The following is a 21,454-nucleotide window of genomic DNA, read 5'->3' as shown; positions in this document are numbered from 1 at the left end:
GATTAGAGAAATCTTTGTCTTTTTTCATTGACAATCTCATCAGAAAAATCATCACTCTTTTTATATTTTTACATTTATGGAGTTATTTTACCTAAAATTTTTGTAGTTAATGAGAGTTGTAAACATGGCTCAGGACTAAAAAATTGATAAAATACTTGAATCTGTAAGCCGTATTGAGACAAGATGATACAACTGAATTTGAACAATGATTTCAAAACTTCAACCAAACTTTCTTCACAAAAGACACGTCCATTCCTAAATAGATTGAAGGCTAAGAGTTTGGATATTGATATTCATAGTGCTATATCGGATGATGAAGATGATCTTATTGAGTTGGATAAGAGGTCTTTCACCATCATCTGAACCATTAGGTTCATCTCCCATGACGTTGTTGTCAATGTCCTTTTGCCAAGGACATATTGTCTTTTTATGTCCTTCCATTTGACAAACACTACAACGTTGCCGCTTCTTCTTAGATGGATGTCCTGAGCCTATATTAGTTTGATGCACATATGGATTGCTACTTTTAGCTACACATGACTGAGGTTGCTTAGTGCCTTCATCTGCAGCCTTGTAAGATGAGTACAACCCCATAATAATGTCTCGTGTCTCTTCAAATCTCTCTGGGACTTTAGTAGCAACAACAGTCAATTGTTTAAAAAATTCTATCAAGGCACTTTGACGATTAATAACAACAACATTCCTGGTGAACCCACTTGCATCATTGAGTAATGATTTCACCTTTTTTGTCCATCTATCCAACACTAATGACTGGAGAATCTCACAATTATCTTTGTCAACCAGAACTTTAACAATATGTTTGCAAGGAATTTCAAATAACTCCATTCTTAAACAAGAACACATGAAGATCATTTCTTCTTGACGAAATTCAACGGTCCACAGAAAATCGGACCTCCCATGCTTACACACAATGTACTTTGAGCAATCATCGTTATTCTCTATATTTAACACCCGCATTGATCCAGCTCTAGAAAGAAATGGCCGAAATAATAAAAATATTTCATGAGTGTATACCTCAGCAGCAAATCTCTCTAGCAGCTCTATACAAGTCTGCATGACGGGTACCCCACGTGTAGATTCATAATCAGCATTAAATTCTTTAGAGCGCAAGTGTGCAACACACCTTTGAAAATGCTCTACAAAATTTGTCAAATTATATCGGGACCCCACATACCTTGCCACAACTGAGTGTAAACCTTCATATCTTGAGGTAGTTTTAAAACCAGCAAAAAACTTACTTATTATATATGCAGTAGCCCACATATGCTTCTCTTCATACATGTTGTTCACCCACGGTTTATCTTCAAGGCCAAATTCTTCAACAAGCTGAATCCACTTACGCTTAAACACGGGAATCTCATAGTTTCCCAACATGATTTTCCTGAATTTAGATGTAAGCGATGGATTTTCAACATTGCTATACCTGACTTTGGAAAATACATCTCTTACTACATTCCTAATCGCCATGTCTCCATCACTTATTATTGAGGTTGGGGTCTTACCCTTCATTGTAAATATGAGTTGAGGCAGGAGCCAAATATATGTATCAGTAGTTTTGTCTACAATTAACGCAGCAGCAAAAACAATTGTTTGATTGTGGTGGTTAACCCCGCTGAATATGACTAATGGACAAATATATTTGTTCTTCTTTTACGTAGCATCAAAAGCAATAACATCCCCGAAGAGTGAGTAGTCTAGTTGGCTAATCTCATCAGATCAGAACAAGTTACGTAACAAACCTCTTGAATCATGACATGCCTTGAAATATAATTGTGGATCCTTCAACTGCATATCCTCCAACTTCTTCAACACTCATACTGTATCACCAGGAACTTGACGCCTTTGCCGAGCAATCTCATCATACATATCTCTGGGACCATAGCCAACAAATTTATACCCGCCTGCTTGACTAACTAGAAGACCCAATATCTGTGAAATTCTAATCCCGGACTTTAGCATGTTCATCATTTGCATAATATCTGTCTCTGACATTTTTCTATGGGCAGGCAACATAGCACTGAATTGTGTATCCAATAGATCATGGTTGTATTCGTCAGAGAAATAAAAGATATGCCATCTTCCAGTTTTAGTTACAAATTTAACATCCATTCGAGCTTCACACCCAGTTCTTGTTTCAATATAGGCTCCTTCTTCCTTTTTTCTATCGTGTAATACTTCTCCTCCCTGAATTCTTGCCTATGGCATACAAACTTTTGTTTGTAAACCTCACCAATACTATTCTTGAAAGTCTTACTCTTCCTTGCACTAAATTCCTTTGACTTTGAGTACTTCAGATAAAAATCAATTGCAAGCTGCAAAGTAAAAAAGTGATATTTACCAATTTTCTCTGCATAATTTTTACTGAAATTCAAAATTATAATGTCTTGCACGAAGTCAACCGTATAAGCAGCTTTAAGGGTATCTTCTGACAGATCAAATTCAGAAAAATACGCTCCCTTAGTACATTCATCTCCGAAATCTTGTTTGAATTCATTCTGTTCATCCATCATATCTTGGTGATAAACAAGCTCTTCTTGTTAGATAATGTCATCGTCCTCCTGGTATTGCTCGTCTATTTCAGTATCCATAAATATATCTAACATCTTAAAAATGTCCAATAAAAAAATTAGTACACTACGTCTTATAACATTAAAAAAAAATAAATAGCTTCCAATATTGCTAGCTAATTAATAATAAAAAATAATAAAATTTATTTACTTTTTATTATTTTTCAATGTCTCTGAATTATTAAAAGATTAAAAAAATATTTTTTCATTACACAATCAATTTCACGAATAAAGAATTGCGAAATTGGAGATTCTATTCACTGACTTCGATTTGTAATCAAAACAGTGGATTATTTTCTGAACACTACAATGAAAAAATTGATTGGACCTTTGCTGATTGTTGCAACTGTGATTATCAATTAATAATGAAAAAATATTGGATATTAAATAGATGGATAAAAAATGAAGAAAAATTGGATATTAAGGAGATGGATATCCGAAAGAAAAACAATGAAAATTTTGATAATCAAAGAGATTGATACACGATTCCAATTGTGGGATTGAGTAATTGATGATAGATTATTCACCAATTTATAATCTTAATATTAAAGAAAAGATAAGATTAGAGTATCTAAATCAAAATAAAAACTTAAAAATGGAAGATAGAATTTTAAAGATAAGATAGATGATTAATAAAATAATAATCTATAAACACGATAGGAAAATTGAGAACGGCGTAACATATAACATAGTGCACAATTCAATCGATTGGATAATACAACCAATCGATTGAATTGTGAGACCTTATATTACTTTGAAGCCTTCATTCGATTGGGTAATATGAACAATCGATTGAATTATAAAAAACCCACATTATAGTCATCGTTCAATCGATTGTGTAAAAGTTAAAATCGATTGAATAAGAAAAACTCCATACTGCCTTGCAACTTTTAATCGATTGTTTTGTGGTAACCTGAATTCCAACCAATTAAGTTATGGAAACCTGAAATTGAATCAATTATTTTGTTAATCCAATCGATTGATTTTCTAAAAAACACGATTTCACAATATTATACAAATGTAACAGATCAAAGATAAAATTTTAATCTATTAGAATTGTCAAAAAATTATTATGATCAATGGAAGATCTAATTCATTATTGTTTTTGTTTTCTATTATTAATAAACATAACAGATAAATAATAAAATAATAATTTATAAAATAAAAAATAAATTTTATAATTAAATAATATATAAAAAAATAATTTGTAACTAAAATTAGATAAAATTATTTAACAATTATTAAAAATTTAAAAAATATATTTTATTATAGAATCATTTAATAGTCCAAACATTTTAAGATCATCGAATCCTTTACTGTGTTAGAATACTATCTTATTGTTTGGAGAATCGAAACTCCATCAAATTTTAAAAAGAAAATACCGTAAAAACTCATTTTAATCTTATATTAATTTGGTTCAATAGTACACGCATATTGATAGGACTATTAAATCATTAATGCATTTTTTTCGTAAAACTACAGATATATTAATGATAAGTTTTAAAATATATTTTAATAAAAGACAATTATAAAAAAAATATATTATAATTAAAATCAAGTTATCAATTAAATTTTATAATCTAAATTTAATTTAATAAATTAGTTATTTACATGATATTTTAGACGATTAACAGTACTTTAAATATTTTGACGTAACATTATTTAAATATTGCAACTTAATTATTTGTACTTGGTGGTATATATTGTTGAATGTTTATAATTAATTATGAGAACATCTCCAGACTTTAATATTAGTTCTAATTTTATTTTATTTTCAATGTTATAAAAATATTTGTAGGATTATATATTATAAATAGTGATTTAAAATTAAAAATGAAATTCGTTTTTCTAATACTTAATATTAGTTCAATTAGAATTTTATATTATTTTTAATTATTTTATTAATATAATTATACAAGTGATACAATTTTATTGATTTTCTATCAAGATGATACCTTATTTCTAAGATTATATCGGTCTCATTTTATAAATCAACTCTAATACAAATTTTAATTTTAAATCAATTTATTTTTTAAAAATATTAAAAATAATATTTTAAAAATACTCTATTAAAAATATTCTAAGTATTCTTTTTTCAATTGGTATATAATCTAATTTTATGATTAAAAAAATATAAAAAAGAAAACCGATTTACAAAACATAAAATAAATAGAATAAAAATAAATAAATAATAAAACAAACATATAAATATTAGTTGAGAATTGATATTTATAATTAATACAGTAATACTCTATTACCTATGATAGCCACAAATAATAGAATTGTTTATTATAATATCTATTCTTAAATTACTACAAATAATAAAAAATATTGATTTTAAATACATTTTCAACAACCAACAACTTTAAAACAATAACAACATTTACAATACAATATAACACAAAAACAGAAACATAGTTTTGTGATAAAAAAAATATTTATTTAAAAAACAAGACACATATATGTGTGGGGCTATTTTTTTAAATATTATAAACAAAGGAGTGTAATACATTAATATCATACTAATTTAATGTAATGCATTAATATGAGAAGTTGTTAATGTCACAAAAAATCGTGATTAATGATTTTAAAATGGACAAAAAATAAATAAAAATGAAACTAACGATTTGAAATAAGACAAAAAATTAATATTATTATTTTAAATGTCTTTTAAACACATTAATATTAAAAGGGTTTCTTTGTCTTTTTAATAAATCTTTAAATATATATTTTAAAATTAATCCTCAAAAAGTGGTAATTTTATTATTTTAAATTCAAATATAAATTTATAATATTTAAAATAATCAAACAACTTTAATTTTAAAAGGACATTTGTATATTTTAAAAATTAACTAAAAATATATGTTACTTCTTTAAAATTAAATCATAATTTTAATTCAAATTAAATCATCTTAATTTTAAATGATATTTTAGTCTTTTGAAATTAACTGTAAAAGGATATTCTTATTTTATTAGTTTTTTTTATATTTTTTATGATTTTATTATAATAGTTCAATATCAATTTTAAAATAAAATAGCCCAAAACAAAAATAATGAAACAAAAAAAATTCTTAATCCAAAAAAATTTAAATAAAAAAATCATAAAATTATAATTTTTTTCCTTTGATTTATTACTGTCGCTACAGTTTTAAATTTTAACCCACTACAATTTGAAATAAAAAAATTAATTTCAACTTAAAATGGGGTTTGCCACGCCAAAAAAAAAATGTGTTTTAAATTTTGATGACCCAATATTAAAATACTACTTGATTTAGCTTAAAATAAAATAAAAACCAATAAAAGAAAAAAAAAATTTCTTTCTTCACGTTTTAAGAGCTTTTAAAATTTCAAAGGCAAATTTTTACTCTTCTTTTCTAACCCAGAGAGTTTTAAAAATCCATTTATCTGGAGCAGTAAATGGCGTGCCTTGTAAGTTGTAACCGCCACCGTGTGAACTGTGAATACTGACATGTAAAAAAAATTGATGGAAGTTGGAGATACCCTAACATGTCTCACTTTAAATATACTCTTTCAATTATAAAGCCGAGTACTTACATAAAAAAAAATTTTATTGAGAGAAAATAACTAAAAATTATCAAAATAAATTAATAAATTAACTAAATTATTTAATTTAATATATATCAATATCTTGATGAAAGCTAGTGCATTCCATGTAAAGTAGAGAGTGCAGCATTCTTTACAAGTTAACTTACTATTAAAAGTTATTAACTAAATTAAATTTATTTATTATTGTTATTATATTTTTGTTTATCGTGGGTTGAACAAATAAATTGGGACTGACAAAAAAAATAATTCTCACATTTATCACAGGACGATCTTTACACCACAAAAGTATTCAAAAAAAACTTGATTGAATTTCTCCGTTACTCTATTATTGTAGATATGATGTCTTCAAGTATCTTCACTGTTTTGTTTGTTGGCGGTGTTTTCAATATCGTTTTGGCTAATTACAGATTTTGACGCTCTTGAACCAATATCTTTCACTTCTGTAATGAATGACTTTTAAAGTCCAAAAACTCGGTGTTTGTCGGTCACCGTTGCTAGTTGGCTAAATTTCAAACGTAAAACCGATTCGGTAGAAAAACTCGGTCTCCATGAAGGGCACCATGATTCTATGATGCAATCAAAGTACAAAATATATGGCAGTTACAATAAATTTATTATCTTTTATTTCAAATTATTCTCAACGGTACGTAATAGAATGAAAAATTAAAATATAATTATATTTAAATAATTATTTGTATTACTTTTTATTAATTTATTTAAACAATAATTAAACTTTGAAATTAATTAGTATAAAATATTATAGATATAAAATTAAAAAAATTATTTGCATAAAAATGAGCCTAATAAATAATTAGCAGTTAGGTAAAAAATTTTTGTTGTATAAGTATTTGAACAAAGAAAAGAAAATGTTATTTTAAGAAAAACTAATAATATATTTTTAATAATATTCTTAATACAAAATAATAAATTTTAAAGATTTTTTAAAATAATATATATTAACTAAAATAATATAATTATTTCAAATTATATAAATATTTTTTATATGAATTTTTGTTTCACACAAAATAAAATTATTATATGTTTGCTTTTTACATTGTATATATGTTTTTTTAAATTAAATTTATATAATACAAAATTTTTTATCATTTTATTCATATTTAATGTTTTAATTTTGTTTCACACAAAATAAAATTATATATATATTAATTAAATTTATATAATACAAATTTTTTTATCATTGTGTTTATATTTAATATTATAATTTTGTTTCACACAAAACAAAATTTATTTAAATTTTATTATTATATACATAATATATATTTAATAATATTTTTTTTTAAATTCTAAGATATCTTTTTTTTGGATTTAGTACATAAATTTTTAACTTATTTTTTATGTATCATTTATTTTAATTCTAAAGTCCAGTAACTTTTTTTTATACAAATATATTGTTTTTAATATTTATATACTATTATTTTATTTTGGACTTCAACCTAATATCTGAAATTTACAAAAGAAATCTAAAATTTATAAAAAAAATGGTTAACCTGATTAACAGGTTTTATTTTAAATTCAGACTATTCAAATAAAATATAATAAATGAAGAATTCAGATTTAACAAATTAACAAGGTGTGCAGCACTCTATACTTAGCAAGGAGCGTTTAAGGATGAGTCCAATATCTTAAATATTATTTTTATATAAAAATATTTTTATGTAATTAATAATTTTTTTATTAAATTTTATTGTAATGACCTCGCATGATTTGATAATTTTTTAAGAGTTTAAACTTTAATATGCAGTATAAATTCTTCTGCATGACATTAATCATATCCATTCTCATTATTTATAATATGCATAAAAAATAATTATTTTTATTTTTGTAACAACTTATAGTTAAAATTAAAAATCTTAAACCCTAATTGACTATAGTTGAATTCGCATTCCTTTGGAATATAGACTAACTCTTTAGTCATATGTTGTAATTTTGACTGGTTTTTCACTGGCTAATTATATAAAAATTGGTCTTATTATTACTTTTTCTTTTTATTACACATCGCTGTTTTGTTTTGTCCTAGCATGATGGTAACTTCAATTCATATATTTTTATCAAACAAACATCAAAAGACACTTGATGGAGATAGATCATAAGAATAATATATAATTAGAGATTCATAATCAATCCCAAAGCCTTTCATTAAAGTGGTAGTCATTTTTTAATATTAAAGTGGCAATTAAAAAATGAAGTAACTACAATCATGATGTGTATCACATAGAAAGCTAGGACAAATTGTTACATGTTTCTTTGTCGGGTGCGTGTAATTTTTTATTCAAAACAAATCTCTCTATGAAGTTAATCCAAAGTCATGCTTTTTGTTCTTTCCTCCGTCGGTTAGGCTGTGTTTGTTGGAAGAAAAAAGTAGACAAATTTTTTTGTTATTATTATTTGGTTAAAAAAATTAAAAAAATTAGTAAAATTTATTATTTTTTTAATATTTAAAAAAATAAAAAAATTAATTCTTTTTTTTTATTTCTAATATTATTCTTTTATTTTTTTAATATATTTTATAATATAAAAATAAAATTATTTTTGTATAATATTTTTTTATTTTTTTTTTAAATACATTTAAAAAAAATAAAAATTTATTCAATTTTTTTATTTTCTTTTTCTTTATTTCTTTTTTTTTTCCAACGAAACATAGGCTTAATGCACCTTTTAGCTTTGGTTCTCTGCACCGATATTCATAGGTGGGTAACACTCTCTACTAGCCCGATTGGCCTAATCATAATAGGTTAGGGATTCTTAATAGGTATGTCTCATAATTTTTATAAAGGTGAGTTTTAATTATATATTTCATTTTAAAATATAAAAATGATAGTTAAAAAATTGGTTAATAATAAAAATCTTGCATGTGAGTTATAAATATTTTAAATTATCATAAAAAAATTATTAAAATTTCATCCAATATATTAAAAATAAAAAATATTATTATTTTATAAATATATACCTACAAAATACTTAAATCTTACTAATAATACCTCCTATCGTTTCTCTAATCATAAAAGGAAAATTTGACACACGTAAACACATGCGCGAATAATCCCATTCAAATTGTTTCAACTTTCAAGTGCTATAACTTCAATAATTTTTAATAATATTTTTGAGTTTTAGTGATATGAATGTAAAATGTATATCCGCCAAAAAAATTAGTCTGATTAGGCTACATTTAAATATTATTTCTAAAAGATAGAGATAAAAAAATATATATTGTATTTCTTAGATATAAAAACAAATTATTTTTTAAAACTTTGTAATTTTTCTATTTTTATTTTAAAAATAAAATTTAAATATAACAGCTATTACCGATTTTGATGTAAAAAGAAAATCTTAACTATTGATTGTGAACATATTAAAGCCCAATTATTAGATTATAGTAGAAGGCTAATAACATGAATCCAAAAATCAATCATTCATTTTTATTAATTTTTTCTCTCTCTAGGGTCTACATATGCGCTCATGGTGTCCATTACCATGTGGTTTTTGCTTTATATAGTTTTGTAAGGAGGTTTCATTGATATGATTTTGTTTTGTTTCTTCTCCAAACAATAATAATAAATGCTTTTGGCATGAAACCGCTTTATGATTAGAAGATTGGATTAGATGCTATATTCTCCAATGAGCATATCATGTTTTAAAATACTTTCTAGCACAATTATTAGTAAAAAGATATTTCTGTTGGAAAATTGATATCATTGATTAAAAATGTTATTTGAATGCATAAACCTTAATCTTCAGTTCTCATCTAAGAAACAGTAACTAGAGTGTAATGAAAGAAATAACCAATTATAACTACATTCCACGTGAGTGTCACATATTCCTGTTTCCAATAACATAAAACATATTCCTTTTTGTTCAAAATTGCATGGTTCATAATTAAAATTGGAGTGCACTGTCACCACTCACTATCTTCTGCTTCATTCCTTGCTAATCAAAACGTTAATGTCATTCCATACTTCAATCCAAACATGATTCAAATAATTGGAACCGCAAAAGATAAAAGGAACTAGCTCTTGTTCTCAACCACAAACAATTAACCTATGTGCACCAATAACACTTTATATTAGTAGGTAATATTACCCTTTTGATTTCAAGTAACTGTTGTTTGCTTTTCACAAAATTCCAATTTATTTTGTGAAACAAAAAGAGAGCAAATGTACAAAGAACTTTCTTTCTGGTTTACCACTGTTTCCATTCATAAATCGAAGGCAACAAAATTTTACTTACATAGTATATATCCCTCAAAACACCAAAATGGCAATACAATTTGGAAAAGGATAAGATCCTAATGAAAGGTGATCTCAGCCTAAAATTGAGATGATGATGATGATATACAGAAATATTTCTTTGTTAGCAATGATTTTTTGTTAGAGCATTGAAGCAGCTTCCAAAGGCTTGGAGCCACTAAATGCAGCAATAATTAGATTGGTTGTTGTATGTATTGTTTGTATCACCGGAGAGCGCAAAAGGCACCGATGTCCAATTCCGGCGGCCCCACCAGGAGATCGACGGCCACATTGGCAGACAAAGAGATCCAATTAGTTAGCCCTGCCAATAATGTAATGATGAAAACACATAGCTCTCTCTCTGCTAAATGGCAATTTTGCTCAAGGTTAACCTCAATCAGCAGTGCTTGAATCTCCTCCACTCATCGTAGCAAGCATGGAGTGTTGTGAAGGCCCCACAGTCCTTTCAACATAATCAAAATAATATCTGATAGGACCCCCTTCCAAGCTTCTAACACATGAATTTGCATCTCCTTTAGGGGCCAGCAGATTCTAGACTATCAAAAGGCAATGTAACTTGGCAACTTGCTAAATTCCAGCAACATTACATTTTTGAACCACAGTAATGTAACCACTTGTCACTGTTCAACCAGCGATACCAATGTGAAGGGGGCCCCTCCAAAAGCCAAAGTTCCTCTAATTCATGCTTAGGCTTTGACTTTGACATGCTATGTCACAGTTGCTGCCAAAGTCAACATCACTCTCAACTCCCAACAACATCAGCACCATGTAATTTTCCGAGGACAGCTTGCTTATGCCAAGGAAAATTCACCTCCCCCTCCCCCCCTTCTCAAACGGGTACGGGTAATCCGTAATTGTGGAATGTCTTTATCCGACCGTCCCAGCCTGCAGTCACAATGACCATCCCCCATGCATGAGAACGAGAGGTACTCCTGCATGAAGATTTCAAGAACCTGTACTCGGATTTAAGCATTGTAGATGTTTTTGCCTTGGAGCTAGAAATTGGAAGCTTCTCCTCTGGCCAAGTTGCAGATCCCTTAGGCAAAGCCTCCAAGAAATACTCTTGACCCAGGGAAAATGAAGCAGGTGGGTTAAGATGTACAGATTCGGGTGAAGTTTTATCTAGGACATTCCATTGGTGTTCATTTTCCATGGTCTGAGGTTTCAAACCTTGCCAAGGCACTGCAATGGAAGCGTTTGAGAAAAACCGCTCAGAAGACCAAATCTTCTTAGCTTTCATGGGAATAGACTCCTCCTGACTAACATTCCACATATATACATTAGAATCCTCGGATGCTGATAATATATGTTTGCCATCAGAAGTGAAAGATGCACTCAATGGGCTCCCTGTGCCTAGGCCTACAGAAACAGAACAAGAATTTTAGAAACATAGTATGAAATAAAATGCAAATTAGAGGAATGTACCAATAATTGCTAAACCAATAAAATGCCAGAACAATAACTAAACAAAATCCTAAAAGAATGTGCAGAAGTACAGATCCAAGAACAATTCTTTGTAAAGCATAAGAATAAGATAACGAAACATACTCTTGTATTTGCCAATCACATTAAGCCCGTCAAGGATTCTGACTTGTGAATCCGCACAGGTAACCATAACTTTGTTACAATCTTGTGGAAAAAACTGAAACAGATGAAATATAATCAGTTAGCCAAATAAAGTGTAGCTTATATAGAACAGCAAAAAATGAATGGTAATTAAGCCAAAATTATTCATTTGATGCAAGAAGCCAAATAAAAAGAGAAAATACCTGAAAGCCTGTTATCCCTCTTCCAGTAAATTTCTTTTTAGCAAGTAAACATAGTTGGGAATCCAACTGCAACTGATTATCTGCTTCAAGCAAAAGATGAAACACAAGCAATGAGTACCTAGCTAAAGTGTTTAAGTGATTACAATGGAGCCATTGACATTCACATCCAATCATAACCAGTTTGTCCATGATTATATGTCATCGTTATTCTAAAGAAAAAAAATATTTATTTCAAGCATGTGCAGAATGTAGGTCCACCAAGCCACCTATCAATCACCCATCCACCATGGCACAATAACAATTTGAATCCTAATTATATGAGATATTATGAAATCTACTAAATGACATCTAAGTAGTCTAACTAGAGGAAAATATATCCAAAGAATTATACCTGATACATTATAAAATCGACAATTTCCTGCCATGGACCCAATAATCCCTCCCTGTATAAAGCAGGTAATTCATGTCAATATTCTCTATATAGTATTTCTTTCCATAGAAGAAAGCATGTAAAAAGAAAGAGTTGCTCTACCTGGCCATCGGGTCGATAACATACTGCCGTTACTATATCTCTAATGTCAGTCCAATCTATGACACGACAATCAGGAATCGTCCAGATGCGCACTTTTCCATCTATAGATCCACTAATGAAATAATTATCATCTACGGGATTGAATTGTACGCATGTCACTACAAAACATTATCAAATAACAAAAAGAAACATAAGAAAATTTTGAAGTAATAAGAACAAATTAAGATAAATGGTTCAACAATGCCAAAAATCAGAACAGAATTGTAGTAATGCACACACCATAATTACTGTGTGGGAAAACTTTCAAGCAATTATCGGATTTCACTTGCCACAGACGGACAGTTTTGTCAACGGATGACGAGAGAAGATACTGCATCAAAAAGAAGAACCAAATCAATTTTCATACGCAAGCGGATGCCTTTTTTGCTAGAAAACAAAAATTTTTGACATTCACTCACATTATTCTTTGACCAGGAGAGATCCAATACTTCACCTCGATGCCCATAGAACTCATGCAACGGTTTCTCCAACAACCTGAAGATCTTAGGAGGGAAAATGATACATGCTGAATCTTGTGTTTTTCTCATGCTCTTCAGTTTGTTGATTTTCTCCTTGTCCATAAACAGAGGTTTCAATTCAGAGAGATTATTCACTGTAAAGTAAAGGGAGGATGGGTCAATTTCTGAAATGTCAATTTCATTAGACATATCCTCCTCAATCACTTGCCACAAGCGCACAACTCCATCTTCACTGCCACTTGCAAGATACTGGCCATCAGGACTGAATTTCATTGTCGTAATAGAACCTTCATGCGCTTTGATATCTTGTCTCATGTAAAGAGCAGACAATTCCTTCATTTGCTTCTTGCATTGCCGAACCTTAACTCTCTGAAGCCTACATCCTAAGCCAAAACCATTGTCACCTTGATTATCAAGCATACATGTAAACGACCGCAATCTTCTGAGCCAACTCCTTTTATTCCCATTCGTCTGCCAAGAAGGAGTTACCCCAGAGGGTTTCTCAGAATCATCAGGTTCCCCTGCATTCGCCAACCGATCCAGAACCACATCCCTACCATCCCTCATATTCCTCTGTTCCCCCTTTGGATCCACATTACACTCAACTCTCTTGTCTGAATTCTTGTCTTGGCACAGCAAGTTCTCCTCCAAACCATACTCCTTTGAAGAATCAATACTGGAAAAACAAGACATAGATGACCGACTCGAACAGAACTCCTCTTCAAAACCATCACAAGTTCTAGTCACAGCCCCACTACTATACTCCACTCTATCCCTCACCTCTTCCTGCTCAACAACACCAACCACATCCACTGAATTCTCAATCCCATTCACACTCAGTCCCATCTTCTTCATAAACTTGCCCCTACGCTCTCGAACACTCCTCGGGCTCCGAATCCACACATCATAGTCAAAGCCCTCCAATCCTATTCTTCCATTGGAAGTAGATTTGATGTCAAGGGTGTCAGTTCCATCAGATACTGAATCTGCAATGGACACAACATCTTCTTGAGCATCAAAAAACCGACATTCTTCGAATTCGCTAAAGCTACCCATAATTCTTCAAGTTCAACCCATGAAATAGCTAGCCACCACTCAAAAAAGCAACATATGTTCTGGGAATGCGTCAAAATTCAATCTTTTTCCTTTTTATTCGGACGAAGAAGCCACCCAGGTGATAATCTCTATATATATACATAAAAAAAACAAATAAAAAAAGCACAAAAACCAATATTAACCAGCATAAACATTATAAACAAAACCACGCAAAGATGAGAATAATATATAATAAGAAGAAAACAGAAACCGAGAGATCCCACATAGATCCCAATCCGAACCCACTGAACCTGGTCTTTTAAAGTAATCACTAACAAGCATTCCACAATTACGATAGAAAAAAGAAAAAAAAAACACTACCAACAACTCAAAAATCAAAACAATAATAAACATTTAAAGAACAAATCACACGCACGCGCACACGAAGAGAAATTCAAAATGAACTCACAGAGAAGAAAGGGTAGAAACTGAAAGTACGTCAAAATCCAACAAAGATAATAGAAGTGGATGGAAGTGAAAATAAAAAAAAAATAAAAAAAATAGGGGAATTGAGAGAGGAAAGTGTAACGTTTAAAGGGAAGTGATGAAATAGGAGCAATAACTTACATGGTTACATGGGGTGGATGGTGATCAGAAAAAGATCAAAACTTTGGAAGTTGAGAGAGTGGAAGATCAATGGAATATCGGAGTGTCCGAAGAGGATGCAAAAATGGAGAAGGGAGAGAGCACTTTGAGCGAAAGCCAAAATCACAAATGATTCAATATATTTATAGAATTTTTATTTTTTACACAGTATACAAAAAACTTTACTATGCATCACTATTCCAGCATGATACTGACAAATCTAATTTTAGTATATTGTAAAAAAAAAAATATTTTTTAAAAGAATTTTTTTGGTTGTACGTGTAAATTAGGTCTATTTATAATTATCTCAATTTTTTACTAAAATTAAACTTCTTTAAGATTTTGATAAAAATTATTTTTAGTGATCTGTAGAAAATTTTTTTTATAGAATGATCTGTAGAAGATTTTGTTTGAATGGATTTTTCATTTATTTTTTGAGTTTCTATTTGTAATAACAATAACTTATAGGTAGAAACTCAAGTGCAATGGATTTCACGTGAAGTTGATACCTGAGAGTCGTTAGATGATTTGACTGATTTGACTAAATTTTCATCTAACAATTCTCAAATATCAAGTGAAATCAACTTCACCTGAATTTTTACCTAACTTATAATAAAGTTAAGTGAATAAATTTTTTTTATAATTTTTTATGTTTTCTACTTCTAATTATTCTGCAGTAAAAGTTTAAACACGCATGATGTGTTTTTGTATTTATTCATTTAATTGTTTAAATAAATTTATATTTTCACTTTCTTTATACTTTGAACTAGTTAGCAAATTTAGTGACATGAACACTCTTTAAATAATAAATACGTAAAAATGTATAAGTTTTAAGTTAAGCATGCATTATTTTAGATCAATTTTTACAAGGTCACAAAAAATAGAGTAATGAATTTTTAAATAATATAAATAAGGTTCAATTAATATGTGCTCTTAGATTACTATTGAAATTGATTTTTATAAAGAATATACAAAATCTAAATTTTTAAATATTTATTAAAGTAAAATTTTTGAAGAATTCTACTAATAATAATTTTAATGTATATTTTATAATTTGTAAATAATACCAAACCTGTACTTAACTATGATCTCATACTCACGTTAAACAAATGTATATTTTCTTTTCTCAATAAAATCTTAACTGTAGTGCACTTTAATTGTAGCAGCATTTAATTAAACCAACAATTTTCTAGAGTAATGACAATATTTAAAAAAATTAAAAGTGTCCAACCAATATAAAAAAAATCTAAAGAGCTTTATAAATAAAATAAAGAAAGGGTTTTAGAAGTGAAAAGAGAAGAGAAATCCGTTTAGAGGAAAATAAAATTGGAGGAGGGAAGAAAAAGGCAAAAGGTAGAACAGAAAAATTAAGAGACACATCCATTGATATTGATGAATACTTTGTGAAGCCATAGCCATGAATGTGGATGGCCCAAGAAACGAGAGAGGGTAGAGAGAGAGATAACTGTGTTTTTGTCTTTGTGTTAGTAACTAATTAATTGTGTTTCTTGTGTTGTGGGTGCTCTCTCTTCTTTGGTCTGGGTCTAGACTTGTTTTGCGTCGGCTTAGATTGGATGCGACTCACTCGCTTTGAATTATCAAAACCTTTTGATATGTAAGGGTGTTTGTGGATCCGATTGTATTTACAGATTTACGGTGAATATTTGCACCCGATTTAAAAATTGTGGATACGATCCGATCAGATTGTGAATATTTGTTCTAGATCCACATATTTGATTTGTGGATCCACAGATCCGCACAATAATAATTAAATATATATATATGTTTAGTATTATGTTTACTTGTTTGTATGTTTTAGTTAGTAATTATTATTCATATATTGTATTATTTTATTTTTGTTATTTAAAAAAAGTTTGATTAAAAATATTTTAGGAATAAATAAATTTAAAAATGTGAAAGAAATATTTTTATTGAATTTTTTACATAGAAATATGATTAAAGATTTAATTATGCGGATATATTCGATATCCAATCCGATCTGACAATAAAAAACACAAATATTATATTCGATCCAATGAAAATTATGCGAATTGGATCGAATTTCTGGCTATATCCGATCCAATCCGATCCGCATACACCCCTATTGATATGCACCATCAGTTTGTTTTATGTCCAAGTATCAAAGGAACCAAGATGCTCATTTTAGCAACTAAATTAAAACACATATCTACGTTTGAATCTGCTCATTCTTTTTTTTATTTTTCTTCTTCTAATCTCTTTCTCTTTCTATGTATATTTAAAAATTGGTCAATTTTACAAAAAAAAATTGACAAATTTTATATTCAATTCTGTTTGACTCACCAATTTTTGATCAATTTTTTATTAATTAATTTTTTGTTAGATCGAATTGTATTTGTCATTCATTCACAATTCAACCAACTAATTTAAATCGATTTACAGAACCTTAAAAGTAGTCTCGTTTAAAAAAAAACTTATTATTCAATAAACGTATACTCATAATAATAAATCTAGCCAAAACCGTATCACATTTTTTTAAATGATTATCAATTAAATAAAAGTTACAAAATATTTTTTTATTAATATATTATGATTGCTGCTAGCATTACTAGTAGTAAACAAAACGTTACGAGTGATGGGATGACTCTGGATTCGATCACATTGGACTACATATATTAGGAGAATTTAATCAAATCCATATTAAAGCATGATAAATGGAAACATGTGAAAAACTAATGCCATAACCAAATTCATGGCCAAAACAGCTACCTAATTAAAAATTTGGAACAAGGTATCCAAACCCTTCAAAGATCAGACATGTCCAACCAAATACTCCACATAGTGACTTAAACTACACATTGCCACAAAGACCTTGTCTTTTTCCTACTTCCAAAAATAAATAAACCTAATCAATAGGAATTGGTCTAAGGTATAGACATGATATTATTTTTATTCCATTGAATTCATATATCACATTGGCTGCATTTGGAAGAGAGATCGAGAGATAGATTGAAAGACAGAAATAAAATTAAGTCTTTATATTATATTTATGTAAATTATATAGAACTGAGTTATGTTTCAGTATCATAATTGATTTAATATAAATACAAAAAGTCAAAAACTGAAACAAATAAAATTACTTAAATATATTTTTCTCATTTTCCCTTTTTTTTATTAAATTTCTTCTTCTATCACAAAAACAATCAAAGTATGGGATTAGCAAGGCATTGAAATGGTAATTTTCTCGCATTTTCCATGATATTTATAGCCCGAAGTTTTCAGTGCTCATAAATTCTAAACCAATTTTAGCTGATCAAAGTGACCAGAATTTTTATGGTTTCTTTTGTGTTGCTTTTTATTCTCTATCTTCTAGGTTTGCGGCCATCTACTCTTATAAAATAAATATTATAAATGAAAAACCAGAAAAAAAAAGAGAAAAAAGAAAACAAAAAAAAGAAAAACTAAAGAGAAGACTATTTCGTCAATGACAATGGAGCTTATAGTTGGCACTTAAGAGAATGGAAGAGAGAGAATGCAGAATAATGGAGAGAGCGAGATGAAGGTTGTGGTAGGCTTAGAGAAGGGAGTTGAATCTATGCCTTCCTTTTCAGTTGCTGTTATGACCTTTTTAAAACGAAACTTTCAATTCTGATTCTGTTTGAACTCAGCAGCGGAAATTTATGAGACAATTTATTTTTGTCTCATGAATATCAGAAAACAGAACACAACAGAGAAGAGAAAAGTTAACACCAGCATGTATCCTGGTTCGGTTGCCTTGTGCTATGCAACCTACGCTTCCACAATAATGGAGGAATTTCCACTATAGTTAAAAGTATTACATACACCAATTTCACACTCAAGTTCTATCCTAACTTGACTTTGGCTATGCTAACACCTAACTATTCACTCTTAGTGCTAACCCAACTAAGAAAGGGATACCTAATAGGTACAAGATACAAGACACTTAACCAACCTAAAGAAATCAGAAAATAACTCTAGGATTTTCTCTCAAGTGTATCACTCAGCCCTTTTCCACTCATGGCTTTTACTTGAGTTTTCTCACAATGCCTTTTCTCACAAGAAATTACAGAAAGATAAACTTAGAAAGTACATTACAATCAGTAAATCATGAAGGAGATTGACTTCATCAACAACCTTTGTGCTATGCGAAAACCAAATTAGCAAGCCTCTGATTCAGTTCTTCATACTGGCAGAATGCACCTTTGATTAGGTTACACTGTCCAGTTAGTTGAACTCTCTCAAAGAACACTTCTCAGAACAAAATCTTAATACTCTGGTTATCTCTCCTTGCTTTCTGAATGAACAGCAAGCTTCTTTTATCTCCTTGCATGTTCCTTGGTTCTTCTTCCAAGGTCAACACCTTGAGCCTTGAGTTTCACCAACCCACAGATTCACTTTTTTTTTCTTTAATCCCCAGATTAGAAACTTTGCTTCTGACTTCTTTATCTTGACCGAAAGCCATAAAACAACAACAATAGAAATCTTCCAATGGTCAACTTAATCTTAGCCCTTGAAAATCAACTTGGTCCCCAAGTCAAGTTTAAGACCGTGGATACACAGCAGAGAATAATAGAAACCAACTTTCCTTCGTATCCCATTTCGGATAGAGCAGAGAGTTGGGAAGAAGAGAAGAAGATCTGATGCATGCAAGAGGAAATGGGTTACCTTTAACCTAAGCTTGATTTGGTTTGGATTTTCTAATTAGACTTATGTGTTTCAAGCTTAATCTTTCTCTCTCTTACTTCTTTAGTGATAAGCTTATGGAAGAAGCTTTCTCTTTCTCTTTCTCACTTTTCTGAGTTTATGATTTGACATGGTCAGAGAGGAGAAGAACGTTGCTTGTGATGTGAGATCAAGTTTGGAGGGAAACGAAATCAACTCGGGCTTGGATCGGACATCCATTAAGAAACCCGTTTGATTTTGGCTTTGTTTCTTTTGGGCTTTGTTTGTTTGACCAGCCCACCAGTCTTGCTGATTGCTTTTCATTCCATTTGGGCTGTTGAATTTTGGCCTGCAACAATAAGTAATTAGTAATAAGTAATTATAATTAATCAACACTAATTATATATTTTGCCCAAAAATAATGTTTGTCATCACTAATTAATTTGGTTAATTTCTTAACTCAACAATCTCCCCCTTGATGACAAACATGGTTTTAAGCAATAATCAAAAGGAAATGAATTTGAATAAGTTTAAAAAAAACTCCCTTTGATTTTTGTCATTTGCTCTTGTGTTGCTTCCCCTTTCCTATTCAAGATTAGCTCCCCCTAGATTCATGCTTTCCTCTTTGTTCCTATTTTACATTACACTTAAAGAGAGTATAGTGAAGAACTATACACATCAAATAGGCAACACCATATAATCAGCCCAATCATTAAGCTGATATCAGCAGCAAAAACAGCAATGTGAAATCAAGTTTTAATGTAGCAAAGCCAAAAAACTTATCCTAACACATTTTACCATCCTATTGTCCTACTCCCCCTTTTGTCATCAAGGGCGAACAACAAGCAAGATCAACAAAAGTAACATATTGAACCTGTAGAAAAGAGTTAGACCATAGTCCAAAATACTAACTGAACTAACAAAAGTTTAACAATATTTAGAGTTATTACAGTCATCCAAGATAAAAACAATTCAAAAGTAGCTAAAGAAATAGAATTCATGAGACAAAAAGAGAGCAGCAGCAGCAGTTTTTCATGAGACAAATCTTAGGTATCAGAATCATTCCCCTCCGAATCAGCTTCCTCGTCAACATCAGTGGCAGGGTCTTCATCCTTTTGAAGGTTATCAATGAAGGTCATGAACACAGCCACTCTATCCCTTGATTTCTTTAGGAAATTCTCATGTTTGCTAGCTAATTTCCTTTGTTCCTTGCTCATGGCAATCATATGATTTGATTGGGAAACAAACTCCTGGACCACATCCTTGACTACATTCAGCAGAGTGGATTGCTTCCCAGTAGAGATGGAAGTACCCTCGGTGGAAGGAGGAGGAGAGTCATCCAGAATGAACTCTTCATCATCATCATCATCTAAAACCACTCTCTCAGATCGAGTTGGTACTTTTTGCTGTTTCACTGAACCACCCCCTTTTAGGTATGAATGTCTGTTTTCATAATCCTCATTTGACAGGTCAACACCAAAATGTTCAAATATGCAAGTTAAAAATATGCCATAAGGTAGTGCTTTATCTTTCTCACTTCTCACAGAATCAAACATGTATCTAGCCATCAAATAGGCAAAAGAGATTTCTGTTTTAGTGATTAGGGCATACAAAACAAGTGTGTTCATGTAAGAAACCCTTTGATATAAACCACTTTGAGAAAGTAAGATGTGGTTGATAATTCTGTGCAACTGAACACATTCATATCCTAGGGCTTTGTGAGTGGGTGTGATGCGTTAATTAAGGAAACATGTTCACAGATGTGAGCCAAAGCATCATGATAAGAGACACCAACTCCTTCATCCCACTTTACAGATGTATAAGTACACGGCCCAACATCAGTGCACTTCAAAGAATCACTTATCGTTTCATT

The 21,454-nt window shown here is 29.8% G+C and overlaps 2 protein-coding genes across 2 annotated transcripts; both read right to left on the bottom strand.

The window, feature by feature from the left end:
• Window positions 1–255: 255 nt before the first annotated feature.
• Window positions 256–1,530, bottom strand: LOC112704939 (protein FAR1-RELATED SEQUENCE 5-like). The gene has a single exon (XM_025755803.1). The coding sequence runs from the start codon at window positions 1,528–1,530 to the stop codon at window positions 256–258; it is 1,275 nt and encodes a 424-aa protein (XP_025611588.1).
• Window positions 1,531–10,328: 8,798 nt separating this feature from the next.
• LOC112705884 (uncharacterized) lies at window positions 10,329–15,038 on the bottom strand. The gene is made up of 8 exons (XM_025756890.3): window positions 14,902–15,038; window positions 13,180–14,423; window positions 13,001–13,091; window positions 12,722–12,879; window positions 12,581–12,632; window positions 12,190–12,269; window positions 11,969–12,062; window positions 10,329–11,779 (listed from the first exon to the last, which is right to left on the bottom strand). Exons 2-8 carry the CDS (start codon window positions 14,293–14,295, stop codon window positions 11,250–11,252), a joined length of 2,121 nt encoding a protein of 706 aa, XP_025612675.1. The 5' UTR covers window positions 14,296–14,423; window positions 14,902–15,038; the 3' UTR covers window positions 10,329–11,249.
• Between the last annotated feature and the right edge of the window lie 6,416 nt (window positions 15,039–21,454).

Source organism: Arachis hypogaea, chromosome 8, assembly GCF_003086295.3.
Source record: "Arachis hypogaea cultivar Tifrunner chromosome 8, arahy.Tifrunner.gnm2.J5K5, whole genome shotgun sequence".
Taxonomy (NCBI): domain Eukaryota; kingdom Viridiplantae; phylum Streptophyta; class Magnoliopsida; order Fabales; family Fabaceae; genus Arachis; species Arachis hypogaea.
The sequence above is the reverse complement of the archived record's forward strand: the minus strand, read 5'-3'. Positions and strand labels throughout refer to the sequence as shown.

Excerpts from the sequence above, each read along its gene's own strand:
- LOC112704939 (XM_025755803.1), bottom strand. The coding sequence starts at position 1,530 with ATGAAGGGTAAGACCCCAACCTCAATAATAAGTGATGGAGACATGGCG.
- LOC112705884 (XM_025756890.3), bottom strand. The coding sequence starts at position 14,295 with ATGGGTAGCTTTAGCGAATTCGAAGAATGTCGGTTTTTTGATGCTCAA. Across the intron at positions 12,270-12,580 it reads TCGATTTTATAATGTATCAG|ATAATCAGTTGCAGTTGGAT; the intron begins GTATAATTCTTT and ends TGCTTGAAGCAG. Across the intron at positions 12,063-12,189 it reads GAGGGATAACAGGCTTTCAG|TTTTTTCCACAAGATTGTAA; the intron begins GTATTTTCTCTT and ends CATCTGTTTCAG.